Consider the following 12,371-nt stretch of genomic DNA (forward strand, 5'->3'; position numbering starts at 1 on the left):
TAAAAAAGGCACAATGAGGTTAGGTCTCTGGGCTTGAAGCCCAGGATGTCTGATCAGCACCCTTAATCTCTAGGCTGTGGCCTGACCTCTCTGGAGCACCTGGAATAGCTCAGGTCTCAGTGGCTTAGAATGAAATCCAGTTTAAATAGACAAAGAAACGGGCTGCTCAAATAGCATTCTCTAAATACCGTTTGGAAAGGAAACATGTTCCCTCTCTCCTCTCTTATTCCCACTCAACCCAAATGGCTTGTCCACTTCCTTTTAGTGACATGACTTATAGGTATCATAAAGTCAGGTTCCACAGCCACTGGATCTGAAAGAGAAGACAGTTGCAGACTATAAAAGGCTCAGGGGAGCTTGCTGTTCCTCAGGCTTTATACGTGTTGGATGGGTGGTCTAATACATGTTTAAACACAGCTCAAGATGTCTCTTTGCCCCTCTGTGAATGCTTGGATCCAGACAGTAGCTCCTTTTCTGGGAAGGAAATATGCTGCTATTAAAATGCAGCAAGGAATCTTGAGCTCACGGTTGACTTTGTTTGCTTACCCTCTTACATCTGTTATTAGTACTAGAATGTATATAATAATTGCAACACGGAAAAACATGGTAATATTTTCCAGGGAGAGGTTTCCTTATTTATTGGCACGAAAATGCCCATAGAGGCAAACACTTTTTTGATGGATCTTTGGCAGAGAACTGGCACATGGTTGTTCAGTGGAAGGAAACGTGAAATGGGGATATGATTCTGTCTCCCCATGCTTTGTGGAGGGCTCAAACTACTCAGCAGATGCAAATCTCGATAACGAAATAAAAAAATTTCTCTTAACATGAATTCAATGTTTCATCTCTCTTTTTTTTTACACCTCCCTCAACCTTTCCATCATGTATAGACACCCAGCTTCCTGCTTCCTTCTCCAGCCATCCGTGTGTGTGTGTGTGTGTGTGTGTGTGTGTGTGTGTGTGTGTGCGCGCGTGTGTGTACTGGGGAGCTGAACCTAGGGCCTTTGTCTTTCCTATCCCAGAATGGGCTTGGACATTCGGTCCTCTTGCCTCAGGCTCCCAGGGTGGCAGGAGTGAAGGCGTGCACCACCAAGCCTGGCTAGTGACCCCAGTTCTTGCTGTCTCTCCGGCCTTCCTCAGCAACCTCTTTCTTTTCCTCCTGTTTTTTGCCCCTCCAGCTCTCCCGCGTTTTCCCTTCCTCAGCTCTGCAATCCCCCAGGAGATCAAAGAGCGCTAAGAAAGGCTGCCGCGTGGTGGAGTTTTCCAGCTCCCTCTTCTGGCTGGGCTGGGCTGGGGCGTCTGGGCTTCTGGGGGGAGTTATGAAAGAAGTATCTGGAACAGAGTTGTACACATTAGAAACATAAAATTCTCTTTGTGCTGGTTAGTGCGGTGTCCCTAAGTCTGGGCCTTTGCCACACATTCTTGAAAGCCATTGTTTATTTTACAAGGGGCTCTGCAGGACGGGGCCGGCCGGTGGGAGCCGAGCTCACACCCTCCACGCCCTCTGGGTGCTGCGCGGACCCTAGAATCCGCAGAGGGGAAAGAGGGGGCGCGCGAGGAGGGGGCGCGGCCGGCCAATCAGGACGCGAGGCCGGGCGGGCGCCTCGAGGGCGAGCTGCGCGCGGTGCGGAGCGAGGAGCTGCAGTCGCGGCGCGCGGAGCCGGCGGAGGCGGCGGACTGGGCTCGGCGCTGCCCCCGGGGCATGGACCCGGCTCGCGCTCTGCGCCCCACGCCGCGCGCTCCACGAGGAAGCCGCGTCCGGACGGAAGCTGCCGCATCCCCGCCCCGGCCAGCCCAGCTTCTCCAGCGGGTCGGGCTTGGTGTTTGTAACTGATTCTCCGAAACTTTTTGCTAGTTGAGAGACTGCAAGAGTCTGATGAGTGACTCTGAGAGGAAATCCTCTGCCCGTTGAGGAAGAGGATTCAGCACGGAGCTTAGGCGCTCGAGGGGAAAACAAAAAGAAAAAAAAATGATTTCCTGGGAAGTTGCCCACACAGTATTTTTGTTTGCTCTTCTTTATTCTTCCCTAGCTCAAGATGCCAGCCCCCGGTCGGAGGTCAGGGCTGAGGAAATTCCCAATGGGGCTTCCACCTTGGCTTTTGTCTTTGATGTGACTGGCTCCATGTATGACGATTTGGTTCAGGTTATCGAAGGGGCTTCCAAAATTTTGGAGACGTCTTTGAAAAGACCTAAGAGACCTCTTTTCAACTTTGCTTTGGTGCCTTTCCATGATCCAGGTAAGGGAAACATTTATTCTTTGTACTTGTTAGGGTACGGGATTGTAGTATTTCTTTTGCTGTGCAGTTGTTTTACTGTCAGAAAGTTTCAGAGCCATTTAAAAAATTGTGCCTCTGAAGACACTTGTAACAAAGAATTGTCTGCCTGCGTCTGGCCTTGCTCTCTGACCGATACCTTCTCGTGTAGCTCCACATCTCGGCCATAGAGCAGATATTCAGAACATAGAGTAGATATTTGAACAGAGATGCCCAGACCTGAAAATTTGGACTTGGGAACACAAGAGCCAAGGGTCTTCAGCAATAACATCAAAATCAGAGTTAATTAGCTTTTGGAACTAAAGAATGTTTAATTGCCTAGGCAGACTTTGGCCAACGGTGTTCTGCAGCAATGCTAATTGAATGTGAAGAGTAAATTCAAGTTGAAAGCACACTGTGAGGATAACTCTCACATAAGGGGGGGGGGACTGTGTGTGACTCACAAGCAAGCTTGTAAGTAGTAACTGCTAGTGGAGCTGAAGAAATGAAACCAATAAAAAGAGGCTGTTCATTTCTTCATCGACTCTATTAATCTCTGCAGCAGGTCATTATTAGTTAGATTCATGGATGGGTGTAAACATTTTGTGCTTGTCTCATGCAGAGAAATGCATGTAATTTGGTTTGTCTGTGCTCTTTAAAGATAGTTGAAGCAAAATAACTTTATTTTGTGCCCTGAAGCTATGAGTTTCAACTGCTGCACTGTAATATGATCCTATTTACTTTTTTCAGTTTCTCTGTAAAGTAGCACCTCTCTGTGAGGCTCACAGGAGCCCTCATTGTCATCACGGAGGGTAGCATTACAGGAGAAGCCCCGGGGTTTGGGGTTTGCTGTCTGACGTCCACCTGACTTTCATTAGCACAAGTTGCTGCTCAGTTGAAGAAATACAGCAGTGATTTCTGAAAAGTCCTCCCTCACTGTTCTCCCACATTTTTCCTGCTTTTGAAATTCTCTCTTCACTGGAAGAGTTTGACACAACCTCTTCACCACAAGAGCGTGATGTTGAGAATCTCAGATTCTTTCCTTGTGCATTTGGCAAGAATACATGTGTTCAAATTATTGCTGAGTTTTAAATGTGGTAGGTTTCAGTTGTTTAAAAAGATGGCACTGGCAGAAATTTAGAGGCAAATAGAAATTTGTCATTTTTATGTCCTTCAAATGATGAAAATAATGGCCGCTCTTACTTGGCTGGGATCTTACACATGTATTAGTATTTTCTACATTGATTAAACATGAAATGTCCTTTATATATCAATAAAGAATCGGTTAGTTATTTACTGTGTTTGCTGTCTTAGTAAGACATCTCATATATATGATGCTTTGTGTTATGAAAAGTCAAGATGCCAATTGTGATGTATTTTGAGGCTTTTGTTATTTTAGAAGAACCTAAATATATTTCTTCTATAGGGATAAATCTGAAGTTGGCTAAAATATAAAGTAAAAACAGTTCTCTCTAATTAACGCCACAGTTTGCTTGTCTCCAAAAAATTCTGTTATGAAAATATGTCACTAGAAACAAAATATAAAATTTACCATAAGTAATGAATAGAAACTGGGCTATCACGATATTTTGAAGTGTTATGAAAAATTATTGTAATGAATTGTATTGTGGGGTGCCGTCTTCCAGCTCAATTGGACAATAAACTAATAAAGAGAAAAATACTGGCAAAACATATTAACTTTGATCTTATAGACATATGTAAAATATACAACTAGAAATTCTTTTCAGGTAAATAAGACATTTATAAAAATTCATTTTTATTAAATAAATATTTACTGAGAGCCCTCTGTATACTGGGGAATCTTCTATATGAGGCTCTTGGGAATAAAGTCATGGAACTAAATGTTTGCCCTCCTGAATTTCAGTGGAATAGGTAGAATTTAAACATATAAATTGATATCATCTCTAATGTTAAGCAGAGCTGTTATACAAAAAATGATAATAATAAAGCAGGTTAACAGGGTAGTCATGTGGGAAACTATCTTAGATTCAGGGAAGGCTTCTCAGAAGAGGTGACCTAGAGCCAAGACCTTATGCACCTTGCTGTTACTGACTTTCCTGTGGTTTAGCTGTCTTGTTCAAAGGGGAAAGATCTGGCATGCTTCAAAGAGTTGACTAATAAATTAGAAGGTTCTGGAATTAAATTATATGAAAATCATTAACATTGATTTTATAATTATAAAATACGATTGTATATAAAATTCAGTACATTCTTGATCCTATTTCCATTGATCAAGGGTTTATATTACCTACGACTCTTTAAACTATTTTTTTTTTTTTTTGGTACCAGGGATTGAACTTGGGTCCTTGTGCTTGCGCAGCAGGCGGTGAAACCGTTGAGCTAAATCCCTGGCCCTCTTTTAACTATTTTTGAAGATAGAGAAAATAGCAAGTTAAAGCATACTATAAACCTTTAACTTAGCATTCACTTGAATAGATTTTATCATTATCTGTGTATGACATTTTCTCTTTCTTTCTGGGTGTTTGTGTATGTGTGTAATGATTCTCTGGTACTTGATTAGGTTGGAATGACAGGAAGGGCTTTTGGAATGACAGGAAGGGCCTTGAGTAGGGAGTGGCTGTTTTACTGAGTGATATTAGAAAAATCAACTTATCTTTTTGAATCTCAGTTTTCTCAGCTATGAGAGAACTGTTTTTGAACATATCTAAGGTCATTTCTAATTGTGACATTTTTTGATCCTGTTTTCCATAGTCCCTAACACATATTTGTATTGTTGGGTGATAGATCTGACATGGAAATAAGTAATGAATAGAGTTGAATATTATATCAGTGACTATGAGTTGACATTTATTATCACATTTAGTTAGATGAAAGAAAAGATAAGTTCTGGAATGTAGTCTAAATCTTTTGATTGAAAACCTTTAGGTCTCTGCAGATGATTGTTTTTGTGCTCCGAATTCTGGTTGGGGGCAAGGTGTGTGTTTTTAGGTGGGGGCGCATTGAAAATACATGGAAAACATAGGAGAGAAGGAGAGTGTAACAGAATGATGAGGAGGTGTTACGATCATGCAGAAGTTGCTTGTATGAAAGCAGTGTTAGAGATCCAGCAACACTAGCGGTATGTGGGGGAAGGGGCTCCAGAGACAACCAGGGGTCAGCGAAAGGGAAGCCAGTCTTTTTCTTCTTTTCTTCTTTTTTGAGACAAGGTCTCATTAAATCACTAAGGTAGGCTGAAACTTGCCATACTCCTGTCTCAGCCTCCCAAAGTACTGGGTTTACAGGTGTGCACCACCATGCCCAGCTCATGGAAGCCCACCTTTTATATTGACTATGATTAAGACAATTTTCCACTTCCGTCATCACATCTGATGTATTAATTTGTAACAGTTTTATTGAGATACAGTTCCTTTGCCGTATAACTCATCCATTTAAAATGTACAATTTTTTAATTTGTACTATATTCACAGACGGGTGCAACCATCACCACAGTCAATTTTAAAACATTTATATCACCTCGAAAAGAAAAGAAATCCAGCACCCTGTAGCTGTCAGTCTCCTATCTCCCTATCATCCTCTGGTGCCCTAAACAACCATTCCTCTGCTTTTCTGCCTCTCAAGATTTTCCTGTTGTTCACCTTCATATAAGTACAGTCATATAATATGCATGCTTTTATGATTACCTTCTTTAGTTTAGTATTCTTAAGGTTCATTTATGTTGTAACACATGTTAGTACTTCACTCATCTATTTAGGTTTTTGGAGACAGGGTCTCACTGTGTAGTTCAGGCTGGTCTTGAACTCACTATGTAGCCCAGGGTGGACTCAAACTTCCTGAGTGCCAGGATTACAGGCATGTGGCACTATGCCTGGCTCTTCACTCCTGTTTATGGCCAAATATTCCACTGTATAGTGTACCATATTTTGTTTATCCATTAGTTCATGATGGATGTTTGGGTTGTTTCCCATCTATTATAAACAAAGCTGTTATAAATATTCATGTACAAGTTTCCACGTGGACATGTTTTCATTTCTCTTGGATGTACACCTGGAGTGGAGCTGCTGGTAGCTATGCTTAATTGTTTCAGGACCTTCGAAGCTGTTGTCCAAAGCATCTGCATTTTTTCATGTCCTATGAGCAGTATGTAAGTTCCAGTTTCTTTGCATTCTCATTAACAAGTTATCAAACTGTTGGATTCCTTTTTTTTTTTCTTTTGGTACTGGGGATCAAACTTGGGATCTTGTGCTTGCGAGGCAGGCAGCGGAACCACTGAGCTAAATCTCAGGCCCAAACTGTTGGATTCTTATGTATTAATTTTTTTCTGTGTATTTCACAGCATTCACAGTATATTCCTTTCTTCCTCAGAATACAGCTTTCGGGAGGGCTGATGGTCTCTCTTTACTTGCAGCTCCTTTTATCACTCCATGTCTAATTTTCTTCCTCTCTGTAGGACAAGTATCAGAGGCAGAGGGAGAGAAAAGGGGGCAGTATGTTTTAATGAATTGTTTTACAGAAAAAAATTCTCTTATTTTTTTCTTTTACGATTGTCTCCACTTTCTTCCCCCTATATTCAGTCTGCATTCATTCATTCACCCATCCTCTTATTGTGTTTAATGAACTGCTGGGGATACAAAAGGGAATAAAAGAGACAGAATGCCCTGAACTCATGGGGCTTACATTCTATTGGAGAGAGGGGGACACAGCAACAAAAATATGAAATATGCATGATACCTTTGATTGTGATCATTGCTATGGAGAAAATAAAAAGCAGGAAAAGGTCATAGGAAGTTTGAAGTAGATTGAGAGTGTTGGAATTTTAAATATGGTAAGTGGGGAAGACCACCCCCCCCCATTTAAACAAAGACTTGAAGGAGGTGAAGGAGAGAGCAGTTAGGACCCGGGGAGATACCGTTACAGGCGGGTGAACAATTAATGAACAACATCACGGCAGCAACGTCTGGAACAGGTTAGTGAGTGACAGCTTAGGAGATGAGGTTGGAAATTTGATGGGGCCAGTTCAGGCAAGGGCCCAGACGTCACTCTGACTTCGGCTTTGACAGTGAGTAAGATGGGGAACCATCTTAGGTTTGGAACAGAGCAGTGACATGATGTGACTCATAATCTACATAGAATTTTTCTGTAGATACAGAGTAGTCTGAAGTGGAGCCAGGGCAAATACAAGAAGAACAGAAAACTACTGAATAATTCAGGGAGAAGGTGATGGTGCACCTTGAAGGAAGTTGGTGGCTATGAACGGTTTGAGAAATAGTTGGCGATTGTGTATGTATCGAAGAGGAAGCCAAAAAGATTTGAGAAGTCAAGTCAGGCTCTGAGGATTTATATTGAGTTAACAGAAGTGTAGCGTGACCATTTCCTGAGATGGAGAAGAAGAAATGAAGAGCAGATTTGAGAAAGGGTGAGGGAATGAGGCTTTTATTTTTTATTATGTTTAAGTTTGATATAACTTTTGATACCCAAGTGGATATGGAAGAAGACAGTTGAATATATGAAATTACAGCTCAAGGGTAGAGGAATGAATGAGAGATAGAAATTTGGAATCCTAAGGTGTATGTGTAGAATTGTTTTGAGGGCTATCAGAAGAAATGAGACCACAAAGGGCTGACTGTAAGTGGAGAAGAAAGGAGGCCTGAGGACACAGCTGTGGAACGTTGCAGTGTTCAGCCATCAAAAGCAAGAAGGCGAATCATCAGAGTAGCCAGAGAAACTGAAGCCAGGAGGCAGGACAGTGTATTAGCCCAGAAGACAAGAGAAGATAATGTTTCAAGGAAAAAAGACTAATCAGTCAGTTAGAAGGAGGGTTAAGAATTAACTAATCAGTTTAGTAATATGGAAGTCATTGATGATTCAACAAGAGTATTTTCAGTGAAGACGTGGTAACAAAGGCCTGTGTGGAGAGAATGCAAGAAAATGGGAGAAGATAAATTGAAAACCTTTGTAACTATATTATCGTGCCCAACTATTGGAATAGTTGCTTTATGTGACTAAAATTGAATTCAATTTTGATAAATTATTCAACTAATATTTTTTAAAATGCAAATGTCATGTAGTAGAAAGAACATCTAATTTGGAGTAGAACATGTATACTTACTTTTCTTGTCCTGTCACTTAAGCAACTCTTTTTGTTTTCTGGTTCCAGGGATCAAGCTCAGGACCTTGCGCTTGCAAGGCAGGTGGCAGCACCACTGAGCACATCCCCGGCCCCTTAAGCAAATCTTTTAACCCTGCCAGATCACTGTCTCTCTACCTGTAAAGTTAGTGCATTGTAGGTTACCATTACAGTTTATGATTTTTCACAGTATTATAAGAGGTAAATGACTTTAAAGAAATGGAATATAGCAAGGATTTGATTGAGAAAAATGCCAAATTTCGGCATTTTATGTCTTTGTGTTTAACAGTTTCATTGAACGAAACCTGTGTGAGGCCTCAGTGACTTTGCATGGTTCACCAGGATCTACACAATATTAAGAAAACACTCCAGGACTTTTTAAAAAATAAAAATATTCTCAGAATATTTCTGAGCAACAGCTGAATCACTTGAAACCATATTGCACATGCAGATCTTGACAACTTATACACATTTATGTGAACTAAATTTAAAATTGAAATGATTTCTGTTTCAATACATATAGGAAACAGCCAAGAACCTCTGTGAGCCTAGCATATCTTACAGAATAAACGATTTTCATGAGGAAAAGGATTGGACTGTTAGATCCAAGAGAAAATAACTGAAAGAAATGCACTAAAATTTAAGAGAGATTTTTGTTGGACAATGATCACTTTTGTATCTCAGGATGATAAAACATTTTAGCTGGAGAGAATGAATCCTATACCACTGGACGTTTTCTGAGGATTTGTAGAAATGTTTTGGTAGGTATAATAAAAACTATTTCCCAAAGTATAAAGACTGAATTTTGGTAAATTAAATATTTTAAATTTGTTGGGGATGTTTCAATTTAACAGAATCCTCTATGGCTTCCACAGAAATGAAAGTATTTTTTTTCGTTTTTTTTTTTTTGTTGTTTAAATTGAAGAACATTCTTTTAATTTGTTGTTGATAAATCAGAATTTGGCTTTGCTTATGATTAGTCTCTCATTAAACACACAATAACCATTCTTGATGGCCTTTATAATTAGGCTTAGTTTTCTCCTTGAATAGACATCAAGCTCCAGGGGCAAGGATTGTTTCATTCGTTATCCAGGGCCAGCAGCACACAGGGGACCCTTAGGATATGTTTCTGTACTAGCTGAGTGAGTGAACTAATGAATGCTGGAGACAAGAACTGATGAGTTCTATGAGTGATTTAATCTTGCCTGTCATATCTGTGAATTTATTTTTTAAATCAACAATCAAAAGAAGAAAATTTATGACATAGTACTTTGCTAATTAAGCCTTTCTGGTGATAATATAGCTTGATAATGATATGCTTGGTTATAATCCAAGCTTGAATAAAAACCAGAAGTATCATAATAGCAATTCTTGGGTAGTCATTGAATGTTTGCATGAAGAGGTGATTGGGAGTATTTATGTGATGCTTGGAATGTGTAATTTGCATGATGGAAGGCAGCCTACTTTTCAGTTTTAGCTGGACTGATTAAAACAGTGTGACAGCAAATAAACTAATTTCCATGGAGCACTATTGAAACAAAGGATCCACATCATAGGTGATTATCTCAAGTCTACAGAAGTTTTCAACCTTGATTTTTTTTTTTTCTGGTAATCCCCAGAAGGATTCTCCATCTTTATGGAGAATATGAAAGCTTTTAAAGTTTCTACTTTTTGTAAAGTAGGAGGTACAATAACATCAATTCTCTCTTCCTTAGTGATATTATCATGGTTAAATAAAACAATATATGTGAAAATCCTTTAAAGTTGCTATAGAGTGAATGTTGTTCCTCTAACATTTCATAATTCACATTAGCATGTAAAAATTGAAAGAGACTAGTTATCAAGGAAAATAGTTCAGTATTTACATAATAAAAAGAAAAATTGAAAAAAAATCAACATGATGACTTGGCTATTAATCAACCTACAGTCAAAGGACGTTTCAATCCAGTTCATTTTAATCAGCTGAATGAGAAGCATATTCCTTGCTATGCTGTTCCCTTCAGTCAGACACTGCTTTACAATTGGGAGAACAGTAAAGGAATATAAAAATCCAAAGATAAAGCGTTATATTCATTCATTCACTCATTCACTCTGTAGTCCACAACAAATTTCTTACCATTTATCAGGGATTATTTTAGGGATTATTCAGGGATTCTTCAAAGGCAGTGAGACTTTAAAGAAGTGAAGTCTGAGAGGAGGAAGGCAGAAATAAACCACAATGCACTTTGTAGTGGAAAGGAGCACAGGGGGCTGCTTGGGCCTAGAGCAGTGCACTTGGCCCTGAATTCAAGAGGGTGATGGTCAGCAAATGTTTCTTGGAAGAAACATGGCCGGGTCTGAAACTCTGAGGAGATTCATGAATAAAAGTAGCTTAATCAGAACATGAAGGAGTTAGGATTTCATCCTGAAAGTTTGGGAGTCTGGAAGGATCATAGGCAAAGAATGACACTGACTGAGTTTTCATTTTAGATCTCTATCTCTCGGCTCTCTTGGAGCAAAGGAGTCTTGGAAGCTGAGAGATGAAATCTGAGGCATTTCATCAATTAGAGGGGAAATACTGAGATGATCTGAGCATAAGGACAAGAGGGTAGATTTCAGAGCTATCAAGAAAGTCCAGTGGAAGAACATGGGAAAAATATGATTGATTTATGGAGGTTAAAAAATGGAATTATATAATAGAAGAAAAGAGATATGCAAAGTTTGCTTTAAGAGACAGTGTTACTCCCAGGCTAGTGAGCCTTAATAGTAAGTTTCTTAAATACTAACTTGTCCAAAATGAACATCAACAAAAGTATGTGGGTTTGCAATGTAAAAAGGAGTCATAGAAACAAACTTCAGCAGTGTACAACTAAGTTCTAACTAGAGTGCAAAGTGTTAGTTTATTCTACACTTGAGTCTGTCAGCAGGATTCCATTGTGGCGATGGACTGTTTATCCACATAAATATGTAATGATGTCATTATACATTAGCATCATACAATTAACTGTCCTTGTTCTGGTTGTACAGTCACTAAGCACCTTTCTGATAATTTCACCTCATGTGTCTTCCTTATGAGGAGAGAAAGCACTGGTCAGACTCACACATACATCAGATTCACCGGACAGTTATATTCCTCATTGAGAACTCGTATTTTGTCATGCCAATTGTATTCTCTATTGTTTAAAATACTCTGACAGTGTCATGCTTAAGTTTCTGAGTTTGCAAGTCTGAGAGCCAGATCGCAGTCATTGATGGTGAATTTATCAAAGTGAATGTTTCCCTGTATGGATCTGTTTGGGTGGCCTGTCTGTCTCCAGGTATCTCTCCTCAGCATTTCCAAATGTCAGTGTTAGTTGAATAGTGCCAAATAGCTGTTCTGTCCACTTGAAACTTATATAGATGACAGTTGAAACTATTGGAAGAAATGAGATCATCCAAGGAGAGTGAGTAGACTGAGAAAAGAGATGGGAAAGAACTATGGAGAATATAAACACTTAAGAGACAAAGGAAGTTTGTAAAAGGTCCTGGAAAGGAGAGTATAGAAAAGTAGGAGAAACAGAAATGAACAGTGTTTGGAAATATGAAAAGTTACTTGTTTTAAGTAAGTTGTAAGATTTATTGCCATTTATAAGATTACTGAAAATAAAGGATAAACAGTGTTAAACAAACAAAGCAAAACTGTAGCTTCACTGGAATTTTAGAGCCAGAAGGTGGAATGATGGATAAAACAATTGAGCTAGAGAGTTTAGTATGTTTCTTTCATGAAACATAACGTAGTAGGTGAAAGCAACCTGGGTTGGAAGTCTGGCTGCTCTAGTTACTTGCTGTCTTATCTTAACTTCCTTGTGCTTCAGTTTCAGTAAACTGGGAATATCATTTACCTTCTAATGTTGATATAAGAATGGACTATTATAATGGATATCCAAGACTTAGCACAATTCCTTGCACATGATAAATTCTCCATAAATGCTACTTGGGGTTTAGAATTGAGAAAGAAAAAAAATTAAGAGGGAAAGGAGAGAGTGTTTACTGTT

At 39.5% G+C, this 12,371-nt stretch overlaps 1 protein-coding gene across 7 annotated transcripts in view; it reads left to right on the forward strand.

Moving 5' to 3' along the window:
* The first annotated feature begins 1,754 nt into the window (after window positions 1-1,754).
* The window catches only part of Hmcn1 (hemicentin 1), a 421,540-nt gene continuing 410,923 nt past the window's right edge, over window positions 1,755-12,371 (forward strand). For 4 of the 7 annotated variants that reach the window (XM_087194441.1, XM_087194442.1, XM_087194444.1 and 1 more), the window contains exon 1: window positions 1,755-2,237. In XM_087194441.1, the coding sequence (XP_087050567.1) occupies window positions 1,970-2,237 (268 nt within the window). In that variant the 5' untranslated portion in view covers window positions 1,755-1,969. The remainder of the gene's footprint in view (window positions 2,238-12,371) is intronic. The other 3 variants (XM_087194447.1, XM_087194450.1, XM_087194448.1) reach the window with 2 other exon arrangements.

This window comes from Heterocephalus glaber, unplaced genomic scaffold (assembly GCF_053883595.1).
Source record: "Heterocephalus glaber isolate CG9 unplaced genomic scaffold, H.glaber_assembly_v1.0 deba00001600, whole genome shotgun sequence".
NCBI lineage: Eukaryota > Metazoa > Chordata > Mammalia > Rodentia > Bathyergidae > Heterocephalus > Heterocephalus glaber.